This window comes from Muscardinus avellanarius (assembly GCF_963383645.1).
Source record: "Muscardinus avellanarius genome assembly, chromosome: 10".
Taxonomy (NCBI): domain Eukaryota; kingdom Metazoa; phylum Chordata; class Mammalia; order Rodentia; family Gliridae; genus Muscardinus; species Muscardinus avellanarius.
In genome coordinates, this window is record NC_137796.1 from 56723134 (window position 1) to 56741002 (window position 17869).

At 51.3% G+C, this 17869-nt stretch overlaps 2 protein-coding genes across 4 annotated transcripts in view; one reads left to right on the plus strand and one right to left on the minus strand.

The window, feature by feature from the left end:
• Positions 1–569: 569 nt before the first annotated feature.
• On the plus strand, positions 570–12325 carry CKM (creatine kinase, M-type; the record flags this gene model as incomplete). 2 transcript variants are annotated; one of them, XM_080702466.1, is made up of 7 exons in its annotated part: positions 570–762; positions 2661–2848; positions 3302–3527; positions 8502–8673; positions 11096–11219; positions 11499–11688; positions 12147–12325. In XM_080702466.1, 7 exons carry the CDS (start codon positions 570–572, stop codon positions 12323–12325), a joined length of 1272 nt encoding a protein of 423 aa, XP_080558592.1. The 2 variants fall into 2 exon arrangements, with proteins under 2 accessions (XP_080558592.1, XP_080558593.1); XM_080702467.1 differs by having other exon boundaries at positions 2661–2815; positions 3395–3527.
• A 5042-nt stretch (positions 12326–17367) lies between these two features.
• The window catches only part of MARK4 (microtubule affinity regulating kinase 4), a gene marked incomplete at both ends in the record, with an annotated part of 42347 nt that continues 41845 nt past the window's right edge, over positions 17368–17869 (minus strand). The window contains one exon of one of the 2 annotated variants that reach the window (XM_080704415.1): positions 17368–17704. In XM_080704415.1, the coding sequence (XP_080560541.1) occupies positions 17368–17704 (337 nt within the window). The remainder of the gene's footprint in view (positions 17705–17869) is intronic. The other variant, XM_080704416.1, reaches the window with a different exon arrangement.

The following is a 17869-nucleotide window of genomic DNA, read 5'->3' on the forward strand; positions in this document are numbered from 1 at the left end:
TTCATCCCCAGACCTGCAAAAAATAAAAAAAAATAAAAAATAAAATAGGTCTGGGAGTGTAGCCCAGAGGTAGAAAGCCCCTGGGTTCCATCTCCAGTACCACACACACACACACAAAGAATAAAAAATAGGACTGGGGGTGTAGCTTGGAGGTAGAATGCCCTTGGATTCCACCCTCAGTACCACACACACACACACAAAAAAAAAAAAAAAAAAAAACAACTAAGGAATAAAAAAATAGGGCTGGGGGTGTAGCTGGTAGGTAGAATTCCCCTGGGTTCCATCCCTAATACCTAAAAAAAAAAAAAGTTGTATCTTAAGGTAGGCATGACACATACTTGTAATCCCAGTACTTGGGAGGCTGAGACAGGAGGATCACAGGTAAGAGGCCAGCCTCAGTAACTTGGTGGGGCCCTCAAGAACTTAGTGAGAGCCTGTTTCAAAGCAACAGTGGTGTGGAGGTAGAATACCTTGAGGAGCGATCCCCAGTGCCCAAAATAAAGGAAATACATGCATTTCCTCATTTCTTTTTGTCTCCTTTGTACCCTTTGCTTCTGTCCCCAGCCACCATGCCGTTCGGTAACACCCACAACAAGTTCAAGCTAAACTACAAGCCCGAGGAGGAGTACCCGGACCTCAGTAAGCACAATAACCACATGGCCAAGGTCCTGACCCCTGATCTCTACAAGAAGCTGCGGGACAAGGAGACCCCCTCGGGCTTCACCCTGGATGACGTCATCCAGACGGGTGTGGACAACCCAGGTATGTCCTGGGACCACAGGTCTCAGTCTCCCCATCTGTACAGTGGGGACCACACCCAAGAATGTTGGAAAGCATCAGACTCCACAAATATCCAGGGCTTTTGTTTTGTTTGGTTTGGTCCTGGAGATCGAACCCAGGGGCATTATGCCTCTGAGCTACACCCTCAGACCTATTTTATGATTTTTTTTTTTTTTTTGTGGTACTGGGGTTCCTGGAAGCCCATCTACCTCCGGGCTACACTCCCAAACCTATTTTTACATTTTTATTTGGAAACAGGGTCTCCTAAGCCAGCGCGCGCCGCTGGCTTCGAACCTGCGCGATCCTCCTGTCTCTGCCTCCCAAGCGCGGGGATTACAAGCGTGCGCCACCACGCCCGGCTATTTTATGATTTTGAAATAGGGTTTCACTAGGTTGCTGAGTCTGGTCGGGAACCTACCATCCTCCTGTTTCAACCTCCCAAGGACTGGGATTACAAGCGTGTGCCACCATGGTCAGCTTAAGTTTTGTCTTGAAACAGGGTCTTGCTAGGTCGTTGAGAGTCTCACTAAGTTACTGAGGCTGTCCTTGAACCTGTGATTCTCCAGTCTCAGCCTCTCAGGTGCTGGGATTAAAGGTGTGTGCCACCATGCCCAGCAGTGAGACCCTGGGTTCAAAATGAATAATAATAAAAAAGGGCTGGGGGTGTAGCTTGGAGGTAGAATGCCCCTGGGTTCCATCCCCAGTACCACAAAAATAAATAGACAGACAGACAGATAGCACTGGGTACTGGGGTGTGGTGGCGGACACTTGTAATCCCAGCATTTGGGAGGTTGAGATAGGAGGATCGCAGGTCTTGGACAGTCTCAGATACTTAGTGAGGCCCTCTGCAACTCAGTGAGACCCTGTTTCAAAATAAAGAATAAAATATAGGGAATAAAAAAAAATAGGGCTGGGGGTGTCACTCAGAGGTAGAATGTCCCTGGGTTCCATCCCTAGTACCACAAAAATAAATAGATGGATAGATAGTGCTGGGTGTATAGGTAGGAGGTAGAATGCCCTTAGGATCAATTTCTAGTGCAAAAAAGGAAAAGAAGCCGGGCGCGGTGGCGCACGCTTGTAATCCCCACGCTTGGGAGGTGGAGACAGGAGGATCGCACTGGTTCAAAGCCAGCCTCACTGGCTTAAGAGACCCTGTTTCCAAATAAAAAAGTATAAAAATAGGTCTGGGAGTGTAGCCCGGAGGTAGAAGGGCTTCCAGGAACCCAGTACCACAGAGAGGGGGGGGGGATAGGAAAAAGAAGATAAAAGAAAAAAGAAGCACGGTCTTGCTGAATTGCTGAGAGCCTTGCTGTCCTCAACTGAGGCTGACTTTGAACCTGCAATCTTCCTGTCCCAGCCTCCTAAATACTGAGATTACAGGTGTGTGCCACAGCACCCAGCTTTTATTTATTTATTTTTATTGTTATTTTTGGTGGTACAGGGGACTGAACCTGTGACCTTCACATACTAGGCAAGAGCTCTACCACTGATTACATCCTCAGCCCATCAATGGGTCTTTCAAGCTTTTTATTATTACTGTAGGTTAAAGTGCCACGATTTGAGGGTCTAAAATCTAATGTTTTTTTTTTTTTAGCATCTCATACGTGTTCTAAGACTCCCCTTTCTCCTTTGCCTGCCCCTAGTGTTCTGTCCTGGCCACCCTGACCTCTCCCAGCCTCCCTCCCTATTCCTACCAACCCTCAGCCTCCTCGTTCCTATGCAGCGGTCTTGAACCAAGTCCCCACCAACACATCACACACACACACACACACACACACACACACACACACACACACACACACACACTCAGCTGCCGTGGCTGCAGGAGCTAGGCCTGCTTTGCCAGGGAGAAGCTCCTCTGACCTGAACCCGACCCCCAGGTCACCCCTTCATCATGACCGTGGGCTGCGTGGCCGGCGACGAGGAGTCCTACACGGTTTTCAAGGATCTCTTCGACCCCATCATCCAGGACCGGCACGGAGGCTACAAACCCACGGACAAGCACAAGACCGACCTCAATCATGAAAACCTCAAGGTCAGCTGCCCCAGGGTGCGGGGGTGGGATGGGGTGGGGTGGATGGAGAGACCCGGAGGAGGGAGACAGGGAGAGGTGCACCGAGACAGACGGAGAGAGGCGGAGAGAGATGGAAAGCCAGAAAGGGACAGAAGGACACAGACACAGACAAGCAGAAACCAGGGAGGGAGGGAAGGAGGGTGATAGACAGAGACACAGAATTAGAAAAGGGAGGGACAAGCCGGGTGTGGTGACACACACCAGTAATCCCAGGACTTGGGAGGCTGAGACAGAAAGATCTCAGGTTTAAGGTCAGCCTCGGCAACTTTGTGAGGCCCTCAGCAATTTTTTATTTTTATTTTTTTGGTACTGGGGCCAGCTGCAAACCTGAGATCCTCCTGTCTCAGCCTCCCAAGTACTGGGATTACAAGCGTGCGCCACCGCACCCCGGCTGAATCTCTGCAATTTAGAGAAAGGAGAGACTGGAGAGAGTGGGGGGCAGCACAGAGGAGAGGACCGGGAGGAGCACAGCTGGGGGATCTGGGATCCCTGGGGAGGGTCTGCGCGTCCCTGATTCCTGGACACTCTCCCGCTCTGCAGGGCGGAGACGACCTGGACCCCAACTACGTGCTCAGCAGCCGGGTGCGCACCGGGCGCAGCATCAAGGGCTACACGCTGCCCCCGCACTGCTCCCGGGGCGAGCGCCGCGCGGTGGAGAAGCTCTCCGTGGAAGGTGAGTGCTCCCGGCAGGCCTCCTGGGCCGGGCTGCCCAAGCCGCGGGGGAGCCTGACATCTGCCCGCACTTGTTGAAGGATGGATGGCCCCTTACCTGGGCCTCAGGTGTGTGGGCAGGTCAATTGAGGGGTTAGCCATGGGAAGTGGAGCACACCTGTAATCCCAGTGCTGAGACAGGAGGACCACAGGTTCAAGACCAGCCTCAGCAAGCCAGCTAGTGCCTCACAGACTGAGCGACACCCGGTTCTTTGCTGTCGGTTTTGTGGTACTGGGGACTGAAGTCCCGTATGGGCATTCTGGCTCTGAGCTATAACTCCAACTCTATTATATTTTTTATTTGGAAACAGGGTATCACTAAGTTGCTCAGGGTTTCCTACATTGCTGAGGCTGGTCATGAACTGCCGATCCTCCTGTTTCAGCCTCCCAAATACTGGGATTACAAATATGTACCCTCACGCTCGGTTTAGCAACACTGTGTTTAAAACAAAAAGGCTGGGAGCCGGGAGTCATGGCAATGCTTGTAATCCCAGCATTTGGGAGGCTGAGACAGGAGGATGGTGGTTCACAGACAGCCTCAGCTATAGGCCCTTTACAACTCAGTGAGACCCTATTTCAAAATAAAGAATAAAAAATAGGGCTGGGGGTGTAGTTCAGAGGTAGAATGCCCCTCGGTTCCATCCCCAGTCCTGTAAATAAATAAATAAATAAATAAAACTAAAAGGCTGGGATATAGCTCAGAGGTACAACATCCCTAGGTTCAATCCCCAGTGCCAAGAATTAAATTAAATTTAAAAATTAAAAATAAGCTGGGTGTGGTGGCGCATGCTTGTAATCCCAGCATTCTGGAGGCTGAGACCGGAGGATCTCGGTTCACGGACAGCCTCAGCTATTTAGTGAGGCCCTCTGCAACTCAGTAAGACCCGGTTTCAAATTAAAGAATAAGAAAAAAAATAGGGCAGGGGGTGTAGCTCGGAGGTCGAATGCCCCTGGGTTCCATCCCCAGACCCGCAAAAAAAAAAAAAAAAAAAAAGAGAGATAGAAAGAATAAAAAATTGGGTAGGGGGTATAGCTTGGAGGTCAAATGCCTCTGGGTTCCACCCCCAGACCCGCAATAAATAAATAAATAAATAAATAAATAAATAAATATTAAAAATAAGCTGGGCATGGTGGCCCATGCTTGCAATTCTAGTACTTGGGAAGCTAAAACAGGAGAATCAAAGGTTCATAGCCAGCTTCAGCTACTTAGTGAGATCCTCCACAACTTAGTGAGACCCTGTTTCAAAATAAAGAATAAAAAAAATAGGGCTGGGGGTGTAGGTATAGCTCAGAGGTAGAATGTCCCTGGGTTTAATCCCCAGTACCACACAAAAAAATAAATAAAAATTAAAGCCAGACATGGTTGCACACACTTGTAATCCCAGCACTTGGGAGGCTGAGACAGGAGGATCGCAGGTCAGACTTAGCCTCAGCTATTTAGTAAGGCTCTCAACAACTTCCCTATTTTCAAATAAAACATAAAATAAGACTGGGGGTATAGTCTGGATATAAAAAAAAAAATCCAGGCTTTTGTTTTGATTGAGTATCACACACACACAAAAATAACAACTAAAACTAAAAACAAAGCCAGGCGTGGTGGCGCACATTTTTTTTTTTTTTTTTTTTTTTTTTTTTTTTTTTTTGGTGGTACTGGGGTTCCTGGAAGCTCTTCTACCTCCGGGCTACACTTCCAGACCTATTTTATATTTTTTATTTAGAAACAGGGTCTCCTAAACCAGCGTGCGCGGCTGGCTTTGAACATGCATGATCCTCCTGTCTCTGCCTCCCAAGCGCGGGGATTACAAGCCTGTGCCACCACGCCCGGCATGGCACACACTTGTAATCCCAGCATTTGGGAGGCTGAGACAGGAGGATCACAGTTCACTGCCAGCCTCAGCTACTTAGTGAGGCCCTTTGCAACTCAGTGAGACCCTGTTTCAAAATAAAGAATAAAAAATAGGGCTGGGGGTGCAGCTCGGAGATAGAATGCCCCTGAGTTCCATCCCCAGTACCACAAAATAAAAATAAAAACAGGGCTCAGGATGTATGTTAGTTGTAGAACACCTTGGGTTCAATCCTCAGTACCAGTATGTATGTATGTATGATGTATGTATGTATGTATGATGTATGTATGTATGTATGTGTGTGTGTTACTGAGGATTGAACCCAAGGGCATTCTACCTCTGAACTACACCCCAGTCCTATTTTATTTTTATTTTGAAGCAGGACGATGAAAGTCTATTTGCTGAGGCTGTCCTCCAACCTGCAATCCTCCTGTCTCAGCTTCCCAAGTACTGGGATTATAGGTGTGCATCCTCACGCTTGGGCTTTATTTATTTATTTTTATTGGTGCATTGTATTTATACATTATAAAGGGGTAAAAAACTTGTGTAGGCATAAATGCACACCTCACCCAGCCAGCCCCCACCCAGTCCCCACCTCACTTCCTCCCATGCTTGGTTTAGTGGTTGACTTCGGTATGAATAATTATATCGTGTGCTTTAAAGCGTTTCCCTCTCCCACCTCCCATCCCCACAGTCAGGTTGCCTTATTTGCTCCTCTATAGGATCTCTTTCTTCACCTGGAGTTCCTCCTAAGACCCCTTTCACCCTAGCTTTCACATATTAGGGAAAGCATCCGATTCCTTAATTTTTGTGACTGACTAATCTCACTAGCAGGACATTAATCTCATTCATCTCAACAATCTCACTTGAGGACATTAGCATAATGTCCTCAAGATCCATCCATTTCCCTGAAAATACCGCAATTGTATTTTTTTTTTTATGGCCGAGTAAAATTCCATTGTGTACATGTCCCACAGTTTTGTAATCCATTCATCTGTTGATGGACATCTTGGCTGTTTCCATAGTTTGGCTATGGTGAATTGTGCAGCTATGAACATAGATACACATGCATTAGTTTGGTAGTTCGGTTTCCTTTCTTTTTTTTGGGGGGGGTACTGGGGTTCCTGGAGCCCTTCTACCTCCGGGCTACACTCCCAGACCTATTTTTACATTTTTATTTGGAAACAGGGTCTCCTAAGCCAGCGCGCACGGCTGGCTTCGAACCTGCGCGATCCTCCTGTCTCCGCCTCCCAAGCGCGGGGATTACAAGCGTGCGCCACCACGCCCGGCTGGTTTCCTTTCTTTTGGGTAGATACCCAGAAGTGGTATTGCTGGGTCAAATGGTAGATTTATTCCCATTCTTCTGAGGATCCTCCATACTGTTTTCCAAAGTGGTTGCACTAATTTGCAATCCCACCAACAATGTCTTAGAGTTCCCACTTCCCCACATCCTCGCCAGCATCTGTTGTTGTTTGTGTTTTGAATGATGGCCATTCTAGTTGGAGTTAGGTGAAATCTCAGGGTAGTTTTGGTTATGAAACAATCTCAGTAGGTTGCTGAGAGCCTCACTATACACTGCTGAAGCTGTTCTCAAACCTGCAGGACAGGAGGATCCCAGGTTCAAGGACAGCCTCAGCAAGTAGTGAGACTCTCAGCAACCTAGAGAGACTTTGTTTCAAAATAAAACTAAAAGCTGGGCGCGGTGGCACACGCTTGTAATCCCAGCATTTGGGAGACTGAGACTGGAGGATCGCGGTTTGTGGACAGCCTCGGCTCCTTAGTGAGGCCCTCTGCAACTCAGTGAGACCCTGTTTCAAAATAAAAAATAAAAAAATAGGACTGGGGTTGTAGCTTAGCGGTAGAATGCCCCTGGGTTCCATCTCCAGTACCTCAAATAAAATAAAACAAAACAAAAATAGGGCAAGGGGTGTAGCTCAGAGGTAGAATGTGTTTGGGTTCTATCCCCAGTACCACACACAAGATTGACAATATATATGTTATACATTAGTTATTATTACATGTTACATGTAACATAATATACAATTTATATAAGTAATGTATAAAGGCCAGGTGTGGCCGGGCATGCCGGGCGTGGTGGCGCAGGCTTGTAATCCCCGCGCTTGGGAGGCAGAGACAGGAAGATCGTGCAGGTTCGAAGCCAGCCGCGAGCGCTGGCTTAGGAGACCCTGTTTCCAAATAAAAATGTAAAAAATAGGTCTGGGAGTGTAGCCCGGAGGTAGAAGGGCTTCCAGGAACCCCAGTACCACCAAAAAATAAAAATAAATAAATAAATAAATAAAAAATAAAATCCAGGTGTGGTAGCCCAAGTTTGTAATCCCAGTACTTGGGAGGCTGAGACATGAGGATCAAGGTTTGGTTAGTGGACAGCCTCAGCTACTTAGTGAGGCCTTCTGCAACTTAGTGAGACCTTGTTTCAAAATAAAGAATAAAATGAGCCAGGCATGGTGGTGCAGGTTTATAATCCCAGCATTTGGGAGGCTGAGACAGGAGGATCGCAGTTCACTGCCAGCTTCAGCTACTTAGTGAGGCCCTTTGCAACTCGGTGAGACCCTGTTTCAAAATAAAGAATGAAAAATTAGGGCTGGGGGTGTAGCTTGGAGGTAGAATGCCCCTGGGTTCCATCCCCAGTACCAAAAAAAAAAAAAAAAAAAAAAAAAATAGGGCTGGGGATATAGCTCAGAGGTAGAAGGCCCCTGGGTTCCATCCTCAGTACTGCCAAAAAGACTATTCCTTGTACACATATTTTATACATATGACAAATATGACAGATAACATGCTTTATTGCTTTATTTGGATGGCTCCCCAAATCCCTGAGGCTCTGGCCATGTGTCCTACCAACTAGTGGGAGCAGGTGTCACTGGTGGGTGGCTTGGAAGGCAGCCTTGGTCAGATGGGGAGGAAAGGACCTGGGGCACAGGTGGTGAGTTGGGGATTAGACGCCGCGTTTAGGTGTCTCTAGGGCATCCCCGGGCGAAGTCCCGTCAGGGGCAGCAGGGTGGGGACCTTGGGCCTTCTTCATACCCGGGCTGAAGTGGGCAGGCGGCTGACCGGTCCCTCGGGTGCTCCCTCAGCCCTCAACAGCCTGACGGGCGAGTTCAAGGGGAAGTACTACCCTCTGAAGGGCATGACGGAGCAGGAGCAGCAGCAGCTCATCGACGACCACTTCCTGTTCGACAAGCCCGTGTCCCCACTGCTGCTGGCTTCAGGCATGGCCCGCGACTGGCCCGACGCCCGCGGCATCTGGTGAGCTCCCTGTCCCCGGGCTTCCCGTTCCCCTCGCTTCTTCCAGTCCCCAGTGACGCCCCCGACCCCTCCATCAAAGCCCAGACCACAATTGTGCTTGTCCCCACCTACCTGTGGTGCTGTATCTTATTTTAGGAAACTTGTACCAGAAAAGTACAGTTAAGAAAGTAAGGACTTTGTGCCAGGTCAGGTGGCGCACACCTGTAATCCTAGTATTGGGGAGGCTGAGACAGGAGGATCACAGGTTCAAAGCCAGTCTCAGCAATTTCGTGAGGCTGTTGGCAACTCAGCGAGACCCTGATTCCAAATAAAAGATAAAATCTGGCCAGGCGTGGTGGTGCATGCTTATAATTCTCAGTACTTGGGAGGCTGACACAGGAGGATGCGGGTTCGAAGTTAGCCTCAGCTACTTAGTGAGGCCTTCTGCAGCTTAGTGACGTTGTTTCAAAATAAAGAATAAGAGCTGGGCGTGGTGGTGCACGCTTGTAATCCCCGCGCTTGGGAGGCGGAGACAGGAGGATCGCGCAGGTTCGAAGCCAGCCGCGCTGGCGTAAGAGACCCTGTTTCAAAAATATAAAATAGGTCTGGGAGTGTAGCCCGGAGGTAGAAGGGCTTCCAGGAACCCCAGTACCACAAAAAAAAAAAAAAAAAGAATAAGAAAAAAAAAAAGAATAAAAAAATCGGGTTGGGGATGTGGCTAGGAGTAGAATCCCCTCTGGGTTTAATCCCCAACACTGAAAAAAAAAATTGGGCTGTGGGTATAGCTTGAAGGTAGAATGCCCCTGAGTTCAATACCCAGTACCACAATAAGTAAATAAATGAATAAATAGAATCTATAGACTTGAGCCAGGCATGGTGGTGCATGTTTGTAATCCCAGCATTTGGGAGGCTGAGACAGGAGGATCATGGTTCATGGACAGCCTCAGTTACTTAGCGAGGCCCTTTGCAACTCACTGAGAACATTTCAAAATAAAGAATAGCTGGGCGTGGTGGCGCACGCTTGTAATCCCAGCGCTTGGGAGGCTGAGACAGGAGGATCGTAAAGGTTCAAAGCCAGCCTCAGCTACTTAGTGAGCCTCTCAGCAACTTAGTGAGACCCTGTTTCCAAATAAAATATAAAAAAGGTCTGTGAGTGTAGCCTGGAGGTAGAAAGCCTCTGAGTTCTACCCCCAGTACCACCAAAAACAAAACAAACAAAAAAAACCAACACTGGGGATGTGGCTTGGAGGTTGAGTATGTCTAGGTTCAATCTCCAGTAACACACACACACACACAGAGAGAGAGAGAGAGAGAGAGAGAGAGAGAGAGAGAGAGAGAGAGAGAGAGAGAGAGAGAAAAGAAAAATCCATTCAACTCTGTGACCCTGAGTAAATTATTTTCCTTCTTCTTATCCCAGTTCCCCACCTATAAAACAGGGATCACAATGCTTATAGCTCTTGGAATTTTTGTGGGGACTAAATGAACTAATTTATGTAAAGTTTCTAAATCAGTGCATGGTGTAGACAAATGTTCTGCACATCTTGGTCATTAGTATTATCTTTATTACTATCTGCTAGTTACACTTTTTGTGTGTGGTTCTGGGGATTGAACCCAGGGGCATTTTACCTCCAAGCTATACCCCCAGTCTGATATTTTATTCTTTGTTTTATTTATGTATTTATTCATGTATTTATTTATTTATTATTTTTGTGGGTCTGGGGATGGAACCCAGGGGCATTTGACCTCCGAGCATCCCCTGCTCTATTTTTTATTCTTCATTTTTTGAAACAGGACCAAGTTGGGGAGGACTTAAGTAGCTGAGACTGTCCACAAAGGGCGATCTTCAGGTCTCCGCCTCCCGAATGCTGGGATTACAAGCATGTGCCACCACGCCCAGCTTTATTCTTTGCTTTAAAACAGGATCTAAGTTGCAGAGGGCCTAAGTAGCTGAGGCTGACCGCAAACTTGTGATCCTCCTGCCTCAGCCTCCCAAGTACTGGGATTACAAGCATGCTCCACGATGCCCGGCTTTATTATTTATTTTTCCTTTCCTTTTTTTTCTTTCCTCTGAACTAAGCCTCCAGCCCTATTTTATTTTTTACTTTGAAACAGAGTTTCACTAAGAAGCTGAGGCTGGCCACAGCCTGTGATCCTCCTACCTCAGCCTCCCAAGTACTGGGATCTAGCTCTTTTATTTATTTTTTGTTTTGAAACAGGGTCTTGCTAGATTGCTGAGTCTTGCTACGTTGCCAACTCAGACCCTCAAACCCGCGATCTTCCTGTCTCAGCCTCCCAAGTACAGGTTTAAGGTTCTGCGAGAAAGCCCATGCCACTCACCCCAGGCCCGAGACCCTCTTCCTCCGGCAGCGGGGAGTTTGTGTTTGGTGGGGAATGGGGTCCCCGCGGAGCTGACTCCCTGTCCTCCTCCCGCGCCCCACCCTAGGCACAATGACAACAAGAGCTTCCTGGTGTGGGTGAACGAGGAGGACCACCTCCGCGTCATCTCCATGGAGAAGGGGGGGAACATGAAGGAGGTTTTCCGTCGCTTCTGCGTGGGGCTGCAGAAGGTGGGTGTGTGCCCTCCCCCTCGGACCTCCCACTCTCGCGCCCCCCTTCCAAGGCCCCGCCCCCAGCCGGCCGCACCCAGTGCCAGGGCGGGCCAACCTCCGAGACCCCGCCTCCAGAGCCCTCAAGCCCCGCCCCGGGGGCAGCTCCAGCAGCGTCGCCAGCCCCGCCCCCCGCGCTGCAGCTCCGCCCCCGGGACCCGGCCTCCACCCACCGCCGTCTGTGGGTGAATCTGGGGGTGCCGGCTGGTCCCGACCTCCGGTCCTCTCTCCCCGCCCCAGATTGAGGAGATCTTTAAGAAAGCCGGCCACCCCTTCATGTGGAACGAGCACCTGGGCTACGTGCTCACCTGCCCCTCCAACCTGGGCACTGGGCTGCGTGGAGGCGTGCACGTGAAGCTGGCGAACCTGAGCAAGCACGCCAAGTTCGAGGAGATCCTCACCCGCCTGCGGCTGCAGAAGCGGGGCACAGGTGCGGCCCCGCGCGCACCCTGGCGGGCGGGGCGGCGGAGGAAGGGCGGGGGTGTCCCCGGCGAGTTCCGGGCCCGGAGGGGGCCGCCCCTCCGGGAGCCTCTTTGCTGTAAAAACGGACATCGGCACGTCTGTCTCGGGGGCGTTAGTATGACAGCGGCAAGGTTCTGTATAGACATGTTGCATTCCTGTTATCCCCCGAGGCCTCCGTTTCCCCATCTGTACGCGGATGGGGTGTGATGAGGCTACGACCCCGGGCAGCCCGGCTCCCGAGCACGCTCTTACTTCCCTACCTCGCTGCATTTTATGTTGGTGGGTGAGGGGCGGGGTGGCTGCCCTGCGTCAGCCGCCCGCGTGCCCCGCGTTAAGGAGCTCCGCGTGCAGGTGGCCCTGCAGCTGGCACGGGGCGCCCTCCCCGCCCTCCCCGCGCTCCTCACGGCCTGGGTCCCGCTCCCGCAGGCGGCGTGGACACGGCTGCCGTGGGCGCCGTGTTCGACATCTCCAACGCCGATCGGCTGGGCTCGTCCGAGGTGGAGCAGGTGCAGCTGGTGGTGGATGGTGTGAAGCTCATGGTGGAGATGGAGAAGAAACTGGAGAAGGGCCAGTCCATCGATGACATGATCCCCGCCCAGAAGTAGACGCCCAGCCCGCCGCCGGCTGCTGGAGACCCCGCCCACGGGAGGACCCGGCCTCCCGGAGCCCCGCCCCTCGCCGCCAGCCCCGCCCCTCCCTCGGGCTGGCTCGTAATGTCTGTCACCTGGGCGCTCTATCCACCCTTCTCCGAGTTCCTTTCCAGAGTTCCAACCCATGGGCTCCTTCCTCTGGGTTCTGGCCAATGAAAACCCTCCCTCACTCACCTACGGGTTTCCCGGGCCCCGCCCACCATCAGGAGCTCCAACAGCTGGGGCCCTCCCTGGCACACCTGGAGCCCCGGCCTCTCCACGCAAAGCAATAAATAAAAGCCATGGTGGCCTTAGCTTTGTGTGGCATAGTATTAAGGAAGGAGTCTGGAGATCGGCTGCCTGTGTCCTCCAAATGGTCTGACGATTCTAAGCACGTGCTAGCCATACTTTATTCCCTCTCTAAAATGAGGCAAAACTAGGGTACAAAATCCAATTTAAGACAATGTTTTTGAAGCCGGGTGTGGTGGCGCACCCTTGTAATCCCAGCATTGGGAAGGCTGAGACCGGAGGTTCCTGGTTTGCGGACAGCCTCAGCTACTAAGCAAGGCCCTTCGCAACTGAGTGAGACCCTGTTTCGAAATTATAAAGAATAAAAAAATAGGGCTGGGAGTGTTGCTGGGAGGTATAATACCCCTCGGTTCCATCCCCAGTACTGCAAAAAAAAAAAAAAAAAGTTTTTGTAGTATTGGGGATTGAACCTAGAACCTTCCACTCTGACCTATACCCACAGCCCTGTTTTTTAAAATTTTTTTGTTTTGAAACAGGGGCTAAGTTGCTGAGGGCCTTGTTAAACTTCACAGGCTGGTCTCGAACCTGCAATTCTCCTGTCTCAGCCTCCTGAGTACTGGGATTACAGGTGTGTGCCACTATGTTTAGCTTAATCCAAAAACGTTAAGGCTGTAGGACTCAGGCTCTATAGAGAGGCCTGGTCCACCGGTCACATAACCAAGCATGGCGCCTTTCCAACCTTGGCACTCGGTCATGCTCAAAACTCAGTCTGAGCCGGGCGTGGTGGCGCACGCTTGTAATCCCCGCGCTTGGGAGGCGGAGACAGGAGGATCGCGCAGGTTCGAAGCCAGCTGCGCTGGCTTAAGAGACCTTGTTTCCAAAAAAAAAAAAAAAAATGGTCTGGGAGTATAGCCCGGAGGTAGAAGGGCTTCCAGGAACCCCAGTACCACACACACACACACACACACAAAACAGTCTGACAGGGAGAAATGCGGGCAAACGTTGGATTTTGGCGAGCAGGCCTCCAGCTAGATACCACCCGTGCGACTCAGCACATCTGCCTCCATCCCGCTGCTCACTGGCCTCCTTCTGTCCAGTCTGATTTCATCCTTCTGTAGCTACGGGGTTTTTGGACTTCTTGGACTTTGCTCAAGTACCTGCCATGGCTCTCTACATCTCTGAAAATGAACGGTTGTGTTCCTTCCCGGTTAACACGGAAATGCACGCCATCTGTGGAAAGCTCCTATTTCCACGATTCTTTCCCCATATTGTTTGTCCACTCCATACACCCTGCAAGTCCCACCTCGACATCTTGGCCAAAGCGCATTCCCTTCTCCAGACTGGGGTTGGGTGAAATCACCACTATGTAGTCTTTGGGGCAGAGTCTTCGGATAGAGTGGTACCAGGAAAGGTGGAAGAGGGCAAAGCCAAGCAGGAGGTACAGCTATGCCGGGTGTGGTGGTGCACACCTGTAATCCTAGTACTTGGGGAGCTGCGACAGGAGGATCGCAGGTTCTAGACCAGCCTCAGCAATTTAGCAAGACTCTCAGCAACCCAGAAAGACTCTGCTTCAAAACAAAAAATAAAACGAGCTGGGGGGTGTGGCTTGGAGGTCGACTGCCCCTGGGTTCAATTCCCAGTACCTTGCCCACTAAACGAGAGACAGGTATAGTTATAGAAGTCAATGAGTATGTGAATGCCTGTGCTTGTTTTGCAAATTAGCAGATTCCACTCAAATGGGCCAAGGCCCCCATCAGCAATGACACAGCGGGTGGGTTCAGAAAGAGACAAAGGTTAGCTGGTGTGGTGGCGCATGCTTGCAATCCCAGCACTGGGGAGGCTGAGACAGGAGGATCCAGGTTCGAGGCCAGCCTTAGCTACTTAGTGAGCCCCCTACCCCCCCAACTTCGTGAGACCCTGTTTCAAAATAAAGAATAAAAAATAGGGCTGGGGCGGGACGTGGTGGCGCACGCTTGTAATCCCCGTGCTTGGGAGGTGGAGACAGGAGGATCGCGCAGGTTCGTAGTCAGCTTCGCTGGCTTAAGAGACCCTGTTTTCAAATAAATAAATTAAAAAAAAGATCTGGAAGTGTAGCCCGGAGGGAGAAGGGCTTCCAGGAACCCCAGTACCACCAAAAAAAAAAAAAAAAAAAAAAAAAAAAGGGCTGGGGGTGGAGCTCAAAGGTAGAATGTGCCTGGGTTTCAATTTCAGTACCACCAAAAAAAAAAAAAAAGAAAAAGAAAAAGAGACAGAGACAGACAAAGGTTTCTGAGGCAATGGGAAGAGAGTAAATGGAAGAGAGCCCTCAAGAACCTAGAGGAGGCATTTCTTCAGATTTTGAGAGACAGCAGCTAAGGGACGAGATAAAAAAAAATAACTCCACCTTCTGCTTTCCAGAGGGGAAACTGAGGCCCAGGCATGTCCCCAAGAGTCTCCAGAATTACCAAAATAGTTAAGTTAAAGACACCCAAAGACCAAGGCATGGAAGACTTGTCAAATACCAGAACGTCTTTTTGCTTTGTAGTGAGGGTTAACCCCAGGGGCATCTACATGGCTCTGAACTGCACCCCAGTTGTGTGTGTCACCGAGGATCGAACCTAGGGACATTCTGCCTCTGAGCTACACCCCCAGCCCCGTTTTCTTTTTTTCTTTTTATTTGTTTAACCACTCCAGCCCCCTTACTGCCATGCCAATCTTCTCTGTATCATTCCAACTTTAGTATGTGCTACTGAAACAAGCACTTCTTTATTGTGAAACAGGTTCTAAGTTGCAGAGTACCTTACTAAGTTGCTGAGGCTGGCTGCTAACCTGTGAGCCTCGCCTCAGCCTTCCTAGTATTGGGATTACAAGTTTAATCCAGCTAGCTGCTACTCCTCCAGGAAGCCCTCTGGGACTGGGGCAGGCGTCCCTCTGGACTGCCCTACACTGGCCCTTTAGACCCTCAGTCTGAGGACACATGAGCCTCCTCTGCTGGACTGTGAGCTCTGCGGGAACAGGGTGGGGGCTGTTCCAGCACTGTGACCTTCAGGGATTCATTAAGTTTGTCCTCTGCATGAAACCCTCCATGGCTCCCCAGTGCCTCAGGAACCGGCCACATGTGAACAGGGAGCCCTTCTGGACTGCACAGATTTCAGCTGCTTAAATCTGTGGAGCTCCAGCATCCCTTGGCTCATGAAGCCTGACTTTCCTTTGAGGAACCCTAAGATCAGTTGTAGGCGGGGCCTGGCCACTCTAAAGTCACAGTGATTGGTTCAGGGATGACCATGACTCATATGGGCCAATCAGGTCCTGTCTGGGGACTTTTGCTGGAAGTTGACAACCAGGCTTCTTCGGACATAGAATCTAAGCTGCTGAGACAGAAGCTCGGGGCGTTAGACTCACTCTGCTATCAGGAAGGGAGTGTCTATAGCAGGATGCCACAAGAATGTACACTGATGAAAGCAGAGACAAGCTGAGCCGATGCCTGGATCCAACCACACCTGAAGCCCGGCAACCTTGGACCATTAAGTAACATCAGCCAGCAAACAACTCTGTGCTTCAGCAATGTAGACGGATTGTTAGTCCTGACACATACAGCATTTCTCTTATGAACTCTCCACACATGCCCAACCTAGAGGCTGCATTGAGATTATAGTTCTCTAAAGTTACGCTGTGCGTTCCCACTTGTGTCTGGGCTCATGTCCAGGCATACCCTACACCTGTCCAACTCCTACACATCCTGCAAAGCCCAACTCCCATCCTGCTTCTTCCGGAGTTCCTTTCCCAACCCTCCTCATTTTTCTCTGCTGGGCTCAAGACAGTGGCTTCTCTAGTGCTTTGTCCCCATAGACAAGGCTTCTCAGCTTTCAGCACCAGGCCTAGCACGGAGACACTGGTCAATGACTGTTTATTGAATAAATTTACTACTGGAGTAGGAAGAGGCTTAGAGTCCAGTGTAACGTGGCGGGAGTGAGTAGACGGGCCCGGCAGAGGACCTGAAGCCTCACGGGTGAGGCCAAGTTTTGTTCCCCCCTCTTCCTGGACCCTCACACCCCCACGACTCCCACTCTGCAGATGAGTAAGACCGAGGCTCAGAAAGGAGGAAACGGCGCCCGAGGTCACACGCCTCCTCTTCAGCTCACCTGCAGATGAGGGCAAAGAGGGAGCCCCGGGGCGGCGAGGGTGCGCTCCTAAATTTATCGGGCGACAGGCTGCAGGTGAGAGGGCCGGGCCGGCGGGAGGAGGGTGGGGAGGTAATAACTTAAAAACCGGAGGCGACAGCGGCAGCTCCTCGAGACCTCTGCAGAGGGGCAGGGCAGGGTATTTACAAGGATTTGTACAAAGTGCCCCGCGCCAGCCTGGGGCAGGAAGGGGGTTCGAGCAGGAGGGGCAGGGAGGGGAAGGAAAGTGCCTCTGTGACCCCCTCCCCAATCCCCATCAGTTCTCCAGTCTTTAGGCTCAGCAGTTCTCCCGGCCCCTGCCAAGGCCGAATTCTTGAGCTATTGGGAGGAATGGAAGAGTTTCCCGCCCCTCCCTGCCCCCAAAGTCTCCTCAGGTGCCCACGGCAGGGCGAGGGGGGGCTGGAGGCTCCAGGAGGGTGCCAGCTCCCTCCACTAAGCCCTCTCGTCCTTCTCCAGTGCCGAGCAGCTCCAGAGAGTGGCAGAGGGGACAGTCCCTGTCCCCCCATCTTGAATCCAGGGACACAAAAGATAGTCCCCTCCCTGTCCCCTTCCCTCCTGCAGAAGCGAAGGGAAGGAGAGAGGAAGAGGCAGGGGCCCGGGCGTGGTGGCTCAGAGCTCGAGGTCGTTGGAGATGCGGGTGACGAGGGTGCGGAAGGCCAGCGCGGTGCCCGCCACGCGGCGGAAGAGGACGCCCCGCAGGCCCGGCCGGGGCAGCTGGCACACCTCCACTTCGAAGTGGGACAGGGGCTCGGGCCCGCCCGCACCCCCGTGCAGGCAGGCCAGCAGGAACGGCTGTGGCTGGCGGCAGCGGCAGCGGGCCGCCGCGGTGGCCTGGCGCAGAGCTGCCATCAGGGCCTCGGGAGGGCGCGAGCTGGTCAGCTTCACACTCCAGGGGAATCGGAGCAGCCGGGGGGCGGTTTCCGTTTGATCCCAAGGTAGATGGCAACTGAGTGGAAGACGGTAGAGGTCAGAGGTGGGAGAAAAGGGGAAGGCGGGCAGAGGACAGAGGCAGCAACTCTTCCCTCTTCTTGAAGGATGCCCTCAAAAGCCATTCTCCTAGCCAGGTGTGGTGGTGCACACCTGTAATCCTAGTACATGTTGGGCTGAGACA